An 18,136-nucleotide genomic window follows, 5' to 3' on the forward strand; every position below is an offset into this window, starting at 1 on the left:
CCCCAGGAATCTTCACACTCAAGGTCTCCAAATGAACTCATCGTCTACCCTGACCAGTGACCTGAGGCTGCTCCTGTCTCCTTCCTTCTTTCCCTCCCTCCCTCCCTTCTTCCCTTCTTTCCTTCCTTCTGCTCTAGGCTGGGCTCTCTTGGGGCCAGCGCTTCCATAATAATAAGGATACAGGCTAGCACTCTACACGGCTAACTAGAGACCTGCCCTGCTCTAAGATCTGTACAGGTATTACATGATTTCATCCACATGGCAGCCCTATGGGTTGGTGCAAACATTTCCCTCATTTCACAGATGGAACAACTAAGTACAGAGAAGTTGGGGTTTGCTTAGTCACACAGCTGGGCAGTGGTTGAGGGGAGTTAGGGCCGGGCAATCTGGCCCCAGAGCTTTGCTCTTCACCTCAACACTGACACCGTAACTTCAGACATGGGAATGTCCATGACTCCCCCACACCGATGCCACCTCTTTAGTATTTCACGAGCCTGCCTCTGTCTCACCTTCCCTTCACTGCTCCCACTCCTGGCGGGACTGGCTTCCAGGTCCGGCCGCAGAGCACCGGGCTTCTGATCATTCCCAGCTATCCAGGCTCCCTCCTCTGATCATCCTCCTTACGGCTACTCCAACTCAATCCCTAAATGGTCCCCTACCTCCTCCCCTCTTGCCTCTGACTGTTTCCAGTCTTTTCCCTCTTACCCTTCACCATGTGCACCCAGCATTCCAAGAGTATAACAGAGTTTCTCCTATTATACCATATGCTGTTCCCTCCGCCTAGAATGCCTTTTCTGTCTTCATCCTGGTGACCTATTGTCAAGGCTCAGCCCAACTCAGCACCCCCTTCTCTGAGAAGTCCTTGCTGACCACTCATCCCCTTGACTGGCAGGGAAAATCGCGTCCAGACGCGTGTTGGGAGGCCTGAGCCTATGTGTCAGAAGTCTGTTCCTCTAAAACTGCCATGCTGAAGAGACCACATGGCAAGTCTGCACAGAGATACAGACAGGTGTCTGAGGAGCCCCAGCTCCTCTTGCCCCCCGCTGTTTCAGTCTTCTCAGTCCAGGAACCAGTCACGTGAGTGAATGGCTTCAGGTAATTGTCACCTCAGCCTTTGAGCTGCCCAAGCCGATGCCAGAGACAGGCTCGCTTTGCCAAACCTCAGTCCTACTGCAGATTCAGGCTCAAAATGAATATTGTTCTTTCAACCCATTAAGTTTGGGGGGTGGTTTGTTGATATAGCGTTAGATAACCAAAACAACTGTTATCACACTTTGATACCTTTTCATCTTTATCTCTATTTCGATCTCCATTGCTAGCTATATTTATATCTATATCTTATCATACTTCACTTAACAACATGTAGCCGTAATTTTATTATGTCTAGAAGTAAATATTGACGTTATTATTTTGAATGGCTGTGGAGTATTTCCTTGTATGGCTTTACCATAATTTTTTATACTTATACCCTACTATAGTTATTTAGTTTAATTTCACTTTATCGCTACTATAAACAATATTGAATGAGCAGTCTTGAACAGCATTTAGTGTGGTCACTTCCCCAGGATAATTCCCAGGAAATGCTGGGCTAGAAGGTAAAGACTTTGGTACAGGCAGAAGTCCATCACCCGGCCACGGGTTATCCTGTAAGTTTACTTACGTCTGCATCTCCCCCTCCCTCCATCCCTGTTACAGAAGAGGAAGGCCCTCCACTGTTTGTAGGCCAGGTTCTTCCTCTGGATTCTGTCTCACTTATTTGAAGCTTGGATTACTTGGTTTTTTTCCCCCACTCTTATCTGCAACGTCAATTTCCCCCTCTCTACTCAATTATTCCCATTAGCATGCAGCCATGCTCTAGTACCTTTCTGACCCTGTGTTACTCTCCCCCACTGCCCCACATCCACCATTAGATTTCTAGAAAGAGTTGTTCTTATGCCAGGACCAAAAGGTAAAGTAGTAAATCCACAAAAATAATGGGGAGATTTTAAAAACATACTTTAATCAGTAACTAATGGAATAAGATGGCAAATAATCAGGAAGGATACAGGTATAGAAAGGATATAGAATATTTGAGCAACCATAGAATACATATTCTTTTGAAGTGAACATGAATCAAACATTAATCAAAACGAACCACATGCTCATCCATTAAGCAGCTTCCCCTCCCACCCCTCCTGCCATACACACAAAGGACCGAAATCAAATAGAGCAGATTCTCTGACCACAGGAAAATTAGGCCGAAAATTAGTTTCAAAACATAACTAGACAACCCCCAATGTTTGGAAGTTAAACAGAACAGTCTCAATAACCCCTAGGTCAATCAAGACATCTCAATGGAAACAAGAAGATATGTTAAACTAAATGGTAATAAAAATATGGCATACCAAAACTTGTGGGATACAACTAAAGCCATACTTAGAAAGCAACTTACATATGTCTAAAAGAATAAAGGTTAAATATCAGTTATCTCAGCAAAAACATTTATTTAATGTCCAATTTGGGAGGATAGAAAAAGAAGAACTAGTGAGAAATTAGAAGGCAAGAAATAACAACAGTAGAAATTTCAGAAATAGAAAAAAGTGTACATGCAATAGAGAAAATCAACAAAACCAAAATTGATTCTTTAAAAACACTAATAAAATTGATAAACTCCTAAGAAAACTAATCAAGAAAAAAGAGATAGGACATAAATTACCAATATCAGAGATAAGAGGGGACCATAACTACAGATTTCACTGATGTTAAAAAGAAGACAAAAATAAAAAGTTTTAAGTCAATAAATTTAAAAATTTAGATGAAGTGGACAAATTCCTAGAAATATGTATCTTATTAAAATAAAACTGACACAAGAAGAAGCAGACACTTGAATAGGGCTGTTTAAGTAATTGAATCTGAAATTTAAAACAGTTCAATAGACAAACAATCTTAAAGACCTAGATGGCATCACTGATGGGTCATCCCAAACATTTGAGGAAGAGATCAACACTATTGTACACAAATTCTTCTGCTGAACTATAAAAAAAATGGGGTGGGGATTTCCAACTTATTTTATAAAGACAGTATAACTTTAATGCCAACATCTGAGAAGAATTCTACAAAAAAGGAAAATGACAGGCCAATCTCATAAACGTGGATGTGAACATCTTAAATAAAATATTAGCAAATTGAACCTAGTGCTATATAAAGATAACACGTCATAATGAAATTGGACTCAATCCAGGAATGTGTGGTAGGTGTAAACTAAAAATCGACAGTGTAATTGATCACAATATCAAAAAAAGGGGGAAATCATATTACCATCTCAATTAGGCTTTCAAAGAGGATCTAGGGACACAAGGAAGTGAGGGCAGTGCTCATTGCTTTCTGGTGGCATCAGCTGAGGTGGGAATGGCAACCTTCCACTTCTTTTTATTCTGAGGATGGAAGTGACATCTCTGTCCAATGCCCATGGTGTTGACAGTACCACTTGTGGCCTCCTGTTCCCAGTAGTAATCTGGTTTTCTTTCTCATAGGATCCAATCATCAGCCAGATTTTGGCCATGATTCCAGCCACCTTTTGTCCCTGCCCATTTTGAAATCTTCGTTCCCCAGCCGGCCCAGTGATCCTAAATATGTTTCAATGGCCTTTCCATTCTGTTGCATGTAATTAAGAACTCAGCTGACAAAGGAGGACAGAAGCTGGGTCAATCTGAACTTATCCTGGTGTGGCTTTTCTGCTACTGCCAGCTGCCTCTTGAAGTTATAAAAATAATACAAAGAAAAATAAGATAAAATCACAATATGATTTAGAGGCTCACAAGCCTGGAGGTAGTGGGGGTAGGACTGTAGAAGAGGGAAGACTGAGTGGAATTTTTCTCCAGAAATGAAGGCTACATGTACAGATGAGACGGGAATGGAGTTCTCTGGAGAAGAGAGAAAGCCATGTTTTACGTCACAAGTAGGACAAGTGGCCAAGGAGGGCTTCAGAGAACAGGTGATGATGGATGAGCTGGATCTTAATGCAAGAGTTCAATTTTCCTGGGTGGATGGAGAGAGGAAGGGTGTTTTAGTTGGGGAAGAGCATGGACAAAGAGATGGGGGCTTGAGAAAATAGTGTTCATGGGAATGGGAATGTTGTGGGTGGTTCAAGTGCCAGCATGCAGGATGGAGAGGTGGAAGATGGCCTGGGAAAGAAGCCAAGACCAAGGGGTAAACCGCCTCGTTAACTGGTAAGGAGCTTGGATCTTTCCTGTGGCCCAAAAGGAAAGGATTGCTGAGCACAAGGCAAATATCACTCATCAGACATTCTCAAGGAAGGGTTGGAGTCCAAAAGGGCATCTGATTGTGAATAAAGATAGTTCCTTGATTTGAAATCAAGCACCTTGATTTGAAGTACAGGTTATTTTCAGTACTTCCACCCCTGTGACTCCTCACAATTTACTTTTGCTTTTTTTTTTTAAAAGGAGGGCGCAGCTCACAGTGGCCCATGCGGGGATCTAACCAGCAACCTTGGTATTATTAGCACCATACTCTAACCAACTGAGCTATCTGGCCACCCCTAATTTTGCTTCTTTACTCCAGTTAAGGAAGAGTATCGTTCACTTGCAGGTTTGAGTGCTGCCCTCTCCTCCCTGGCCTGACATTTGGGATTGGAGCCAACCCAGAACTCCAAGGCCAGTCTTGGAGAAGATTGAGACCACTCTGGCAGTTCATGGCCATGGCTCAGATATCACAAGGAAAGTACTTCAGCTACTCTTCACAGAGCACCCCTCCCCGCCCCCCATTAATAGTCTAAAGTCAATAGCATTCTCCTTGGGGTTTGTGGCACAGGAGAGAACCTACCCTGGGCTAGTTCCTTGGGGAGCATGTGGGGGTGGAGGGCAGTGCCACTCACCTTCACACCCCAAGAAGACAATGTGTCCTGGGCCTCAGGTGTGTGACTCCTGACCTTCTCTGCCCCAGGCCCCTGCCTTCCACCCCCTCTCCGGGCCCCAACCTGAAACAGAGGGATTGTGATTCATGGTGACGTCTTCACACCAGTTTCCAAACTTTGGGGAAATGTGAGGTATTACGGACGTCCTCCCTTTGCGGTGATATTTACCTGCAAATGAAAACGAGGTCAATGCCAGCCCAAACACGCACACAAGTAATTTCACCCTCTACTCAACGACCTCCGAGGGCGCGCCAGGCCCACCCTACACCGGAGTGCTAAGCCGCCTGGTTGTCTCAGCGGGAGACCTGACACCGTCCTTAATTAAGTTGTTTCCTGAGCGCTGCCAGCCGTGCCTTTCTGCGGGACAGTGTTAATTCCAGCCTCGGAGGGCAGAGACCCAGCCCCCTTTCCGGGCACGCCTGCCCTTGCGCGCAGCCCCTACCTGGAAACGCCCCCTCCTGCGCTCCGTGGCCCCCCTGCCTATGGACGGGGGAATTGCTCGTTACGCTGCCCGGGAAGTTCACGTCCAGCGCCCACTCCGGCGACGTATATAAGGGACCTAGGACAGCGACCGGGGCCAGGAGGCGGCGAAACAGGAGAAAGAAGGGAAGAAAAGTGGAGGACGGACAGAAGCCGCCGAGCATCCTCTCTTCCGGGCAGCGGGAGTCGCCGGACAGCAGCCCCCCCACGACAGGTAAGGGTGCAGCGGCGCGGAACCTCGCTTTTACCCCGGGACACCCTGCGCCGGGAACGGGGACGCTGTCGCCCGGCTCCAGTCGCCGACCTGGGGCGCCTTTGGCTCGGCGCGGTCCGGAGTCCTTTGAAAACTTTCTGCACTGAACGTGGTGTGGGAAGTCACGGCGGCAGCGCCGCGAGGGCCAGCTCCGCACGGTGGGGGACCGGCTGCAACGCTGAGCGGCGTCTTCCAGGAGCTGCCGGCCGCGTTCCCCCCCGGGGCGTGGGGCTGCTAGGACCCCTGAGATGCCCACCCCTTCGGGGGAGATCTCAGGAGAGCCCCGTCTCTTGGCTCCTCTTCCTCCCGGTTTTCTGGGTAGGGGTCATTTAAAAGATACCATATACTCTAGCGCAAATTAACGTTGGAGATGGGCGCAGGAGAGAAAAGGCTAAAAGCCACAATCAACTCCTTGCATCCTAGACATTTATTTTTTTTGATTCAGACTCCCAAATCCTCTTTTTTTCTGCTCACTTTAGCGCACCCGACGTGCCTGCTCTACGATGATTCGGGTCTCCTCTAGGAGATGCAGCTGGGGTTACAGGAGGTGGCCGGGGCGGGAACTATCCGAGGTCCTGAACCACCCTGCCTGTCCCCTCAATGGGACCGCACAGTGGACCTTGTATCCCGCAGACCCTAGATTGCGGGGCGGAAGCAGCCATTTGGAGTGGCGGAGCCTCAGTCAAGGGGGGTTTCCAGCGAAGGAGAAGGAGTCTTCAAGGCATTTGGACCCCCCAAGTGCTTCGTGTGTAAATGGGGAGGTGGTGGTTCTCACAGAATGCCTGGAAGGAGTCAAGGAAAGTCAAAGTGTGCATTTGTTTTGTCAGTTGTTAAGATATGTCCAGTCTATGGCTTATTTAATGACTTAATCCTTCCACACTTTTGTTTCGGGACTGCATGCACGTGTATCATGCTGCAAGGACAAAATTCTGCACCTCTGCTCTTCTAATCTTTACAGAAGGGCATGGCCACTGTGCAATTTTACAGCAGCACACAAAATATTTTGTTTAGCTCACAGAGAATTCACCTACACATATGAAGTTCTAACAAGTGTAGTTCTATCATAAAGCTAATGTCACAATTAACAAAGTACAGATTTCTATTTAGTTTTCCAAGGCTTTCAATGATTGGATTATAACGCTCTCCCTACTTACAAAAAGTACAATATTTGGCATCTCCCCATTACTATATTGCTTTTTAAAAATGGCACAGAATGGAGCTCTGAGAGGGTGGGGAGTGATACAATTACCACGTGTACAACATAGCTAGTGGGGCAAAAGGTAAGGAAATGCTCTCGGGGGCTTTTCAGGGAGGCTTTAAATCATGAGGTAGGTTTTTAGAAAGTGGAAATCATTTCAGAACGGCAATTTTGAGGAGACTTGAAATACAGTCGAGGGGACTGTCAGACCTGTATGATTTTACTTCTTTCTGTGTTCTTTTACCCTTGCCCACAGTGATATATTAACTGCCGTTTTCCTGTTTCTCTTGTAGATCTGGGCATTTTTCTGACCCAAATGTACTGTGTGGTCTCAGGGCTTTAGTATAGATTGCCTTGTCCACCATGTTCAGGCTTCATACTTGAACTGGAGAATTAAAAGGCTACAGCAGGAGCATCTTGTCCCTGGTCAGGACTGGCCATCAAGGTGGACCAATGCTCTTCCAGTTGCCCCTTCAGCCTGAGATGCTGAAGAGCCAGCTCACTGGCTGCCAACGCCATCTAATGGCTGCTCTGAAAACGCTCAGGTGGTTCCTGGCCGCCATTCAGAAGGGAGCCCTGAGCTGGCTCAGCTTTTGGGGAAAGGAGTGGGGGTGGCTCAGAGAGAAGGAAGTGGCTTCCTGAAGTAGACAATGAAAGCCAGAGAGAACTTTCACTTCCAAAGCTTTTCCTATAAAATAAATTTTGCCCACGCCTCCACTAATGAGAGACTCCTTTCAGGCAAACTTATTTTAAAATGCCAATGTGCGTTAGGAGAGACAAACAATTAGTCATCCTCACCTTAATGTGTATTACTTTTCTCATCTAATTAGGTTTCTTTCTAACAGCTGGGTTGAGAAGATCTTCTGAAATCCAAAATGATTGTGGGGTTGGTGGTGAGAACATGGGGTCACTTCAGGGGGCTGGCCTGGGTGAAGGGGTACATGGCAGCATGAAACCTAGAGGGCCGGTGCAAGGGTTGGGCACGGGGGACAAAAGGCAGCATCAGGCAGCCTTGGTGCTCCCCTCTTTACTGCATCCTGACCTCTGGAACTCAGTATCTGCCCAGAGGTTCTTCCCGACATGGGAGGTCATTCCCTTCTGCTCTGTGTGTCCCTCTCCTTCCCTTCTACACTGACAGCATCTTTAATCCAACTATTTCAGAGAAACTCAGAGAAACTTAGAGAACAAGTGATCTGACATCTAATGTGTTCAGTAGATGAGTCAGTTTTAGAAGAATGGGGGTTTGCTTTACAAATAAGTCTCTCCAAAGACGCAGCGGTCTGGGAATAGTGACCACCCGAGTGACTTGTGTACAGGGCATCAAAATGGGTTGGCTAAGGTTTTGGCTACATTGGCCAGAGGTTTTATTTGCTTCTATGTAAACCAACTATTCAGAGGAAATAGTTTCTGAGTAGAGGTCGGATCGTGGTGCGGAGGAGGGGAAAAGACCATCTTGAGCAGGAGTTTCAGGGTGCTGTCTTCCCCAAGTTTCTCTTTGGCTCTGGAGTGTCAGAATTATAGCTTCATGAAGGTGGTGAAGTAGGAAAGTTCTGTGCTGGAAGCAGGAGAACTTAGCCTTACCTTGTCATGAACACCCAAGTTATTCTCTCTCTCTGGGCCTCAGCTTCCCCGTCTCTCAAATAGAGGTTGGACCAAATTACCTCCAACAGAGCTTCCAGCTCCAACCTCCTTTAGGGTCTGATTTTAACAGGAGATAAAGGAGAAATTCCACACGCTTTGCCCAGGTCCCACTTCCCTCCTCGCTACCATAACTTGTACCACCACCCTGCACACCAAACTTCTCCTTGAACTGCTCCTGTCCTCAAAAAGCCTTGCACTCCACAAGCGATTGTGTTGTTTATGTTGGCTCCTGGTCCTTCCTGGTGAGTGGCCAACATTGTTCTGCTCCTTGCAGGGGTCCCACCAATCTTGTTTTCCTCTGCAGAGCCTCAGCCTGCCTGGAAGATGAGGAGATCGTGCGGTGGTCGTTCGGTGGCCCTGCTGCTGGCCTTGCTGCTTCAGGCCTCCGTGGAAGTGCGTGGCTGGTGCCTGGAGAGCAGCCAGCGTCAGGACCTCACCACGGAAAGTAACCTGCTGGTACGTGGGCCATGGCCGTCATCTTCATCTGGGCATCAGATGGAACTGGGACTGGGGCTGGGGCAGTGCAAAAGGAAAGGGTATGGGGAAGGGGAAATTCATTTCCAGAGAAATGGGTAACTCAGCCCAGGGCAGGAACAGACACCCTGGGATGAAGTCAGCATTAGGTCAAGAAGGGGAGGAAGCAGCTTCAGGGAGATGGGCCTGATCTGCAATTTCTGCTCGATTATCCTTACTTCCTGTCTTTTTGTATGGAGATCCCACTCCATTTAAGCTATTCAGAGATAGAACCATTAAAATAATACTGATACGAATAATAGTAATAACAATAGTTGCTTCTCATTGGAACCTACATTTTCAATCTTTTAGCTCCCCCATTATTCCTTTAAAAATAACCTCATGTTATTTGCTATTTTCATTCCATTTTTCTTCCCTTTCTACCTACCACCAGTTACAAAGCCAGCTAGGTTGTACCGCAAATCATCTCTAGAGGGAGAAGGAAAACGCAGGTGCCATTTTCCTCTAACTGGTTCAAAATGTCTCATGGTGCTGTTTCTGGAGGACTGGCCTTCTGCAATCTTTCCAGAAGCATGTGAAGGTCCTTTGTGCCAGGCTGGAACTCCCTCCAGGTCACCACAGAGTGTGTGTGTGTGTGTGTGTGGCATAGATGAGACGTGATAGCAAGTCAAGGACTAAAACACACACTGCTGGTGTCAGTGACAGTTTCATCTTGCTGCCTGGTGAGGGTGGAATAATTCACTACATTCTGTGTGTTTTGTCAACGGAGAAGCTGAGTTAAGATAATAGAGAGACTTTCTCAAAAACACGGAGCAGGTTGCATGTGGAATATAAAATAGAAACGAAGAGCCCAGGGAATTCTGAGGGTTCTGTTCAGAGACCCAAGAGACTTGATTAGAGACATCACAGTGCACAGCCTCCCCTGTGGGGAGCTCACCAGGAAGGGAGCGCTGGCCATGGCCCCTGGTTTCCAGGCCCAGTTCTGTCACCAATGAGCTGTGGAACCTTGCCAAGGTCCTTTTCCCTCTCTGAGCCTCCTGTTTCATGTGTTCAGGGGAGAGGAGTATAAGATAGTTTTTATTTTCCCCTGTTAATATTCTGCAGTGTTACAATTTTAAATCCCTGGAGTATGACATTCCCAACTCAACAGAGTGGATGGGATCCTTCTGTTTCTGCCTTTGCAGTCCTTCGTAACTGAAAACTCAAGGTTGCAGCCTATAGGTCGTTTTCCTAAGCAAATGTGTACCACAGTTGAATTGTCTAGTTAGACAGAGCAGAGACACAGGCTGCATGATGCATGCAATGGAAATAATCCTGGCTTCCCACCCCCCACCCCCCAGTCGGAATGAGGTGACAGGGAAGTGAACCACCGCCTCCCAAAGCTCACTGACTGGGGAAAGCACAGGATCGGCCCAGAAGGCTTGGCAGTGCCAGCTAGGTGTGGGAAAATTTGGAAGCATGGTTCTGGGAGGTGGCTGGGGTAGGGCATGAGGTAGGCTTGCACACCACTGGGGTAAGGTTGAGGCATTCTTGGAAACACAGGCTCTACCAGGCAGACTTCTCCTTCTCCCACTGGGGAATCTCCCGTTTCAGCCAATGCCCCACCCAGACTCCAACTGAACCATATTTATTTATTTAGTTTTCATGAAGTGTCAACAACTAGCACCCACCTGCCATGGATTGATTAATTCCTATATATGAGGCAGATAACGGTCAGTTATTGACTCTACTCACAAAATGTGTGGTGCAAGAAAATCAACTAGGGGGTGGGCTGTTTGTTCCCAGGCAGATGGACGAGGGGCACAGGGGACAACAGAGGCGATGCTCAAGCTCGCTCTCCGATGTCCCTGGTTGCCAAGAGGACGGGGTGCAGACGTCCTCGGCAGGGAAGCCCTGCGGCAGAGGCCCCAGTTCCCGGCCTCACACGTGGTGCCGGCGCGGAGGACGCGGGCGCGCGCTGCGCTCGGAGGCCGGGCTGGGTGGGGGTGGGTGTGGGGGGTGGGGGTGCGGGGTGGGGGTGGGGGTGCGGGTGCGGGGTGGGGGTGGGGGTGCGGGTGCGGGTGCGGGTGCGGGTGCGGGTGCGGGGTGGGGCCCCAGGCAGCGGCGCTCACGCCACCCGCTCTCCCGCAGGCCTGCATCCGGGCCTGCAAGCCCGACCTCTCCGCCGAGACGCCCGTGTTCCCTGGCAACGGCGACGAGCAGCCGCTGACCGAGAATCCCCGGAAGTACGTCATGGGCCACTTCCGCTGGGACCGCTTCGGCCGCCGGAACGGCAGCAGCAGCGGCGGCGGCGGCGCGGGCCAGAAGCGCGAGGAGGAGGAGGAGGTGGCGGTGGGCGAAGGCGGCGGCCCCGGGCCCCGCGGCGATGGCGCCGAGCCGGGCCTGCGTGAGGGCAAGCGCTCCTACTCCATGGAGCACTTCCGCTGGGGCAAGCCGGTGGGCAAGAAGCGGCGCCCGGTGAAGGTGTACCCCAACGGCGCCGAGGACGAGTCGGCCGACGCCTTCCCCCTGGAATTCAAGAGGGAACTGGCCGGGGAGCGGCCCGAGCCGGCGCTCAGCGCCGAGGGCCCGGCCGAGGGCGTGGCGGCCCGGGCCGACCGGGAGTACCGCCTGGTGGCCGGGGCGGAGGCGGAGCTCGTGGCGCGGGGCGAGGCGCCCTACCGAACGGGGCACGTCCGCGGGGGCAGCGCGCCCAAGGACAAGCGCTACGGGGGCTTCATGACCTCCGAGAAGGGCCAGACGCCCCTGGTGACGCTGTTCAAGAACGCCATCATCAGGAACGCCCACAAGAAGGGCCCGTGAGGGCCAAGGGCTTCTGCCCCGGGACCGCAGGCCCCTCCTGCCGCCGCCGCCCCGCCGGGCCGGGCCGGGCCCCTCGCTCGGGCGGCGGGAGCCGCGCATCGCAGCCTGTTACAGCTGCCTGTAGTTAGCAAATAAATAAAACCTTTCAAGTGTCACGGCTGCCTCTGACTTTGTCGACTGGGTGAATAAAAGAAAAAAGTACATATCCGGTAAATAAAGAGCAGCAGACCGTGGAGGAGAGGCATATGGTTTCCGCGTAACCCAGTGGCGGTATATTTCACAGGACCGGGTGGAAATCAAAAGAAAATGTACTTCTCTACCCTCGGAATAAATAGTTTTAGTGATGGTCAGGGTGGCTACTGGGTAGGGACAGACGGCGCAGCCGGAATTCGCATCAAAAGGCTGGATTCCCACAAGAGCGACCCTGGCCGCCGTCCGACTCCGAGAGCCAGCCGCACACGACGAAGCCCATGCACCTGCAAGGGCTCTGGGCTGGGAGGCGGCAGCTGTGGGGATGCCCCCGGGACCTAGCTGTCTGTGGGACCGTAGGCAAGTCTCTGAACTTCACCACGATTTAGTTCATCTTCCCCCACTTTCTACTTTGTGGGAGATTGCGTGGATTAATGAGAAAACGGATGTGATCATTTTGTCACTGAGAAGCTAAGTGTGAGAGGTCAGGGTTGGTATCGACTCAAATTTACACTCCTACATACTCACATTCTCAAACACACGGTCTCTTCCACATAGATACACTCCCATGGAGACATTTCTATAAATAAAACACAACAGACAGATGCTTCTTCCAGTTTCGCAGGCTCAAGCCTTGAGATCTCTCTATCTTGCATTCTCCGGCTCAGAAGCCACACGTCTCCCCATCCTAATTTCCCATCATTTCTAAACTATAGGGCATGGTGTGCGGGGGCCCTTGTCAATGAAGTTCACTTTCCTTACCAAACACTATTTCCCATGTCCCCGCCTACTGATCTTCTCACTTCTCCCATCCTCTTTCACCCTCTGCCTGGAATTCCCTATTTCCCTCTGCCATTTTGAATGTTACCCCTTTTTCAACATGAGCGCAGGCTCAAGTCCACTTCCACTGGGAAAGCTGTGATTTCTTTCAACCACGCCTTGTCATTCTCAAGGACAGTCAGCCCCTCCACAATGGAGGACATGCAGTCTGGCTCAGGTGGCAACTTTCTTGCTGCATGTCTTACGTTCTCTCAGGGAAACCTTGAGCTCCATGAGGGCAGAGGCCAAGGGATGGGTTTCTTTACTACATTCCCCATTATGTTTTCACAATGCTGGAGCCGCGGGTTTGCAGCCACACACATTTCCAATTCACAAGAGACTCACAGATTCTCACATATGGAGATGCACACATAAATGTCACTGTATTAGACATACCAGTGGGTGGTAGAGATCAAAGCCAGCTGGGACACATTTGTGTACAGCACGTACGCATATACCTTCATATTTTGATGCTCTAGGAGTTCACAATGAAAGAAAAGCGGAATGTACCCTGGGAAGTTCTGATGTAAGGGGACTCAGAAAGCCGGATTCCTAAGAGAAAGCCTCCCCCAATACAGGTTATATGAAATGGGGCTAAATTCTAGTCACTATAATGAAGGAATGGCCCAGGCTTTCCCAGCAGAAGATGCTCCTGTGCTGGGAATCCCGGGCCTCGTGGTTACATCTTGGCAGCGTCCTCTCGCCTAACCGCCTTCCTTTTGAGGCAACTGAAGTCATGGCAGGTGGGGGTGGCTAAATGTCAGCGGTTAATGTTGGTATTTTCAGATCCTGTTTGCATCTCAAAAAACCATTTACTTTAAAGAATTCAAATAGACAACCATGTGGTGACAACATTAACATTTATTTGAAAAGGGCATCATAAAGACTCACTGGGAAATCACACCTAATAGTCCTAAAGAATGATCTTGCTAAGTGTCCTTCTTCCTACACTCCTCTTTCCCCTTCCTTAAAACTAATTTGCCTCAATGAGTTGACAGAAAACTTCCACAGGCACTAATTCTGCACTCCCATATAAATACATCAGCTATTATATACAGATATTGTCAACGATGGACTATATTACACACATGCACACACACGGGCACACACACTCCCAGCCAGGTCATGAAAGTCTAAATGGATACAGACATGTTATTATGTCTGCAGCATTTGTGGATTTACAGCTCCGCACTCCACAGGCCAGAATCAAGTGCGATGGAGGAAGAGCTCAAAAGGGGAAGATGATTAGGCCCCAAGGTCTCCTGAAGGAGAAAAGTCCTGGTCTATGTGGCTGGTGCTAAGAGAGCACAGAAAACTGCCTTCTGACCCCAACAGGCACAGAGCCCCAGTCACAGCCCCGGTGTCTTCTCCTACCTCCCCAGCTGACCAGGCCCATGACGACCATTCTTCTGCAGTCTTTAGACATGGCCAGATTTGGGATAAAGGGTCATTTAACCAGGAGGTTTCTAGGGTTACTGGGATGAAGAAGAAAGACACTGCCCTAAACTGTCTCGTTTCAGCTGGACTGTCTGCCACGGTCTATGGGTCAGGGGAAGCGGGCGTGGCCCGCCCAGATGTGCTAATCTCCTTGTCTACCTTAAACGTAGTACTTGGCCCAACAGCTCGGGGCTAGTCTTTTCCCACAGCCCCCCACTTCTCCCACCCCACCCCCGGCCAACTGCCATTTTTTGGTCATGAAGAAGAATTGGGAAAAATAGGTTCACTTCTCAATGATACTCTCTGTATCCAGGTCAGAAGGCCTGGGGACAATAAAACAGGAACTGGAAGTTATCATGACCCAGGAGTCCCCAGAGAAGCCCAGAGTTCTGGCCTGGAAGCCATTCAAAGGTATCCCAAGGCTGTTCTCATTTTTAAGCCAGTTGAAACATGTCCTTTGGGCAAAGGTCATGTCATGCATATATGATCCTCGTGCTTCTTCAAGCACTGAAGTCACTTCCAGCCCCACCTTTTCATTGCTCATCCGTTTATACTTGTATATGAGGTAGAGGGCTGGATAGAGGAGCATATCTGAGGACTTTCCTAGTTCTTCTGCCCGGCTTGGGTTTTTTCTCTGGTGAGGAGACGTTTAGGAGTCAAGAAACCACTTATTTCTACTTTTATGAGAGGAAAATGGGAAGAGGCACAGGGCACTGGGGACCCCATTACAAGGAAAACGGGAAGAACCTCCAGGATCACACTGGTGCTTTCTGCTGACCTGCTCCTTATGCACTAACATTACTCAACCAAATTGACACAACTTCCAAATCTCAAATACATTCACATCTATTAAGTTCTGTCAACAGAGTTCTAACCAACCCTACTCCTTGCCCATGAAGCACGGGTCCTCTGGCTTTGGGAACAGCTGGTCTGGATGGGTTTGCTGGCTCAAAATCACAACACAGAAGAGTAACAAAAAGGGTCCGTCACAGGACACAGTGCTGTCAGCTGCTACAGGGCTTGGAAGGCAGGAAGCAGGGATGCTAATTAGGCCTGGGCACCCACCAAACTCTGCTTTGTCTCTCTTCCCAGGACTTGTCGGGGGCAGGGGGTGGGGGTGAAGGAGATTGCTTAATTTAACATTGCATTGTCTGTTTGAGTTAACACTTACCTTAAACTTTCTGATTCTGGGGCATATTTGGCCAGAATCCAGGTTCTACTTCCTGTCAGCAGCTAACCTAATATTCTACTGAAAGTACATTTAAGTTGAAATTGAGAAGAGGGCACTCAAAAGAAAAAAAAAAAAGAAAAAGGGGGAAAAAAAAAGGCCAGTTCTCCAAGAGAAACATGTCTTTGCTATGTAGCCGTGCTGTAAAGAAAAAGCTCCTGTGGGCAGATATAGAGGAAAGAACAACGGAGTGCACGAACAATGGGAATCGTGTACCTTTTTCCTCACCGTTCCCAGGGTGGGCATGAGGGAGAGACATCTGAGTGGACCTATAAGTTGCTGGCTCTAGTGCTGGCTCTAGAAAGAGGCTCCAGAGCCACAACTCCCATATCCCAGAACCAGGCCCCCAAGGGCAATGCTCAGAGTGCAGTCGCCATGGAGTTGAACCCTAAAGTCAAATAGGCACAAGAGAGAAATGAGGTTTCTCATCGAAGCTGAGCAGGAGCTACAGATGGGAAGATCCTGTGAGGAAAGATATTTGTGGCTCAAGATTCAGATGTCCTGTGACATTTCTTCCCAAGGCTACTTGCCTTCAAGTTTGTTTCAAGTCTTTGAAACTGGGTTTCTAACAAAGAGATACTAAAGTAAGGAGAAATCTCAGTTCATGCTTGTAAATGTTGGGTTGAGCATTAGCCAAACGCCCTGGGGAGGGGTGGGAGTCGGGCCCCTGAGCCCTAGAACCATGCAGGCCATCCAGGAGCGACAGGCCCGCAGCATAGAAGCAGCCACCAAGGGGAAAACTACAGGGACAAGGGTCAGACAGCCCCTCCCCAAGACATCACTGTACACGCAACGGGAAACGCATATATTAAGGTTCTCCTGGTTTGGGAAAATACACCTATCTGTCCTCATAACTAGGCTCTCACTATGCACAATCATGCGGGGGTGTGACCCAAGGTGTCCCCAAAAGCCAGCCATCCCCTTAGCAGAATCAGCCTGCTCTGACATCACCCCACACTGCCTAAACTTGTACCCTAAAAGGGATTCCTTTGGGTCCAGAAATCTACTCACCCTCCCTCTTTTGGCAAAACAAATTCTCCAGGGAAAAATCATTTGGCCATTCACACCTTACTGTGAGCTTTATCAGCTCAGATAAGTTCTAGGAAGTCTCACTGGAAGAGAAGGAAAGAGTGATGTGGGGCCATAGGTGCTGCCACAGGAGGCGGCTCAGGTAAGGTTCTGTCAGAGCTGCTCTCGAGGCGCAAAGCAGGGGGTTGAGAAGGGGGAAGCGGAGCGCACAGCAAACGGCCTCCTGGAGCCCCCTCTACATGCAGACAGGTAGACAGGACTCGGGAAATGTAGAACCCAAAGGGGTCTCCCTACTCTCCCTACGCCTCAAGCTTTGCCAGTTGGCACTGATGTCCAGACTTTGTGAAAGTGTGAAGAAATCCTTCCATTATCAGGTGCTGGATCCTTCTTTCCTCGAACAAAACATCCAAAAGGTTGACTTCTGACATCTTCGAGCACGAAAGTTCTCCTTTCCCCACTACCATTCCTTCCCAGCAACCCCCTGCTGCCCAGCCCAGCCAGGCCAGGCGGAGATGTGGGCAGGCCTGGGGACCCTGCAGTTCCTCCTCCATTTGGGTCGTCTAGAACCAGATTATCTAGTTCTGCCCTCTCTCAACCCACAGTCTGTAAAAACACATTGAGATCCTCAGGCATCAAAGAGAGAGCTCCACTCAGAGAAACATCCAGAAGGGGGAGAACTGTGGGAGGGCCACACAAGCTTCCTCTGAACAAAGGAGGTGAGAAGATGCTACAGAGGGACCTGGACTTGCCCACTTCTGCCTGCCGCTCCTCCACAGGAGGCAGGCCCAGCCTGGGGAGAGCCAGCCTGCGCCATCAGCAGCTGCCTGCCCTTCACTTCATGCTTTGCTGCCCCCCATGGTGTCTCTACCCCACCTCCTGTTATAAGGGCTCAGCACTAATTCATAATATTAAAAACCATAAAGAGACAACTGGCAGGGTAAGCAGGAGATTGGAAGAGACACTGGAGACGTGAGGGCCTGCAGACCAGAGGGAGAGGATGGTCTAGAGGAGCAGCCGCTCCATCCATCTCCCAGCTTTCGCAGTCACTGCTTCCTCCCTATTGCAGTCTACGGCTTCCTTTGACCAATTGTGTCTCCAACTAGTTCCCTCCTGGGGGAATCGCAGCTGTGCCCCACCCCAGGCCCACCCCTACGAAAGCCTTTCACTTATTACACCAAGTAGGAGCTTCTCAGGATCTCAGCCTTTCTCTGGAGACCCCGCTATTGTTGGTCCCTGGCTGACACAAAGGAGGAGACAAAGGGTGCAAGTTAGAGGCTTACTGGTCCCAGGGGAGCAGGTGGCTGGTCACCCCAGGGAGGACAAGAGGGAAGCGTAAGGACCTGGGGTCCTCCCTTGCTTAGCTAGGGAGATGCTGTCATCTACGGTGACCTTTTCTGAGATCCCAGTTAGATTTCCACGTAGGAGGGGTAGGAGCGAGGGCAAGCCCATCTCTCAGACCCTACCCCTCTAAGGAGCTCCACCTTTGGAGGTCAGTATACACACAGATCCGGAAACTTCATCTCGTAGACGGGGATGGAGTGGTTCTGAGGCTGGCCGTAGGCTGCGGTGATGGTTCCTGATGGGCTTGGCGGGGGCCTGGGGCAGGAACACATGGAGGAGAGAAAGGGATGAGGAGGAGGTTCTGGGGTCCCACCCCATGAAACCAAATAGAGC

At 49.8% G+C, this 18,136-nt stretch overlaps 2 protein-coding genes across 2 annotated transcripts in view; one reads left to right on the top strand and one right to left on the bottom strand.

Moving 5' to 3' along the window:
* The first annotated feature begins 5,501 nt into the window (after positions 1-5,501).
* Positions 5,502-11,890, top strand: POMC (proopiomelanocortin). The gene is made up of 3 exons (XM_081069286.1): positions 5,502-5,606; positions 8,789-8,940; positions 11,089-11,890. Exons 2-3 carry the CDS (start codon positions 8,809-8,811, stop codon positions 11,758-11,760), a joined length of 804 nt encoding a protein of 267 aa, XP_080925412.1. The 5' UTR covers positions 5,502-5,606; positions 8,789-8,808; the 3' UTR covers positions 11,761-11,890.
* Positions 11,891-13,611: 1,721 nt separating this feature from the next.
* EFR3B (EFR3 homolog B) overlaps positions 13,612-18,136 on the bottom strand; it is an 80,155-nt gene continuing 75,630 nt past the window's right edge. The window contains exon 23 of the mRNA XM_081069624.1: positions 13,612-18,058. Coding sequence (XP_080925750.1) covers positions 17,953-18,058 — 106 coding nt within the window. The 3' untranslated portion in view covers positions 13,612-17,952. The remainder of the gene's footprint in view (positions 18,059-18,136) is intronic.

Source organism: Rhinolophus hipposideros (genome assembly GCF_964194185.1).
Source record: "Rhinolophus hipposideros genome assembly, chromosome: 12".
Lineage (NCBI taxonomy): Eukaryota > Metazoa > Chordata > Mammalia > Chiroptera > Rhinolophidae > Rhinolophus > Rhinolophus hipposideros.

What these genes read in the sequence shown, in the direction of transcription:
- POMC (XM_081069286.1), top strand. Translation starts at nt 8,809, where the DNA reads ATGAGGAGATCGTGCGGTGGTCGTTCGGTGGCCCTGCTGCTGGCCTTG. An exon ending in CCACGGAAAGTAACCTGCTG is followed by an intron (nt 8,941 to 11,088) that starts GTACGTGGGCCA and finishes GCTCTCCCGCAG; the next exon opens with GCCTGCATCCGGGCCTGCAA.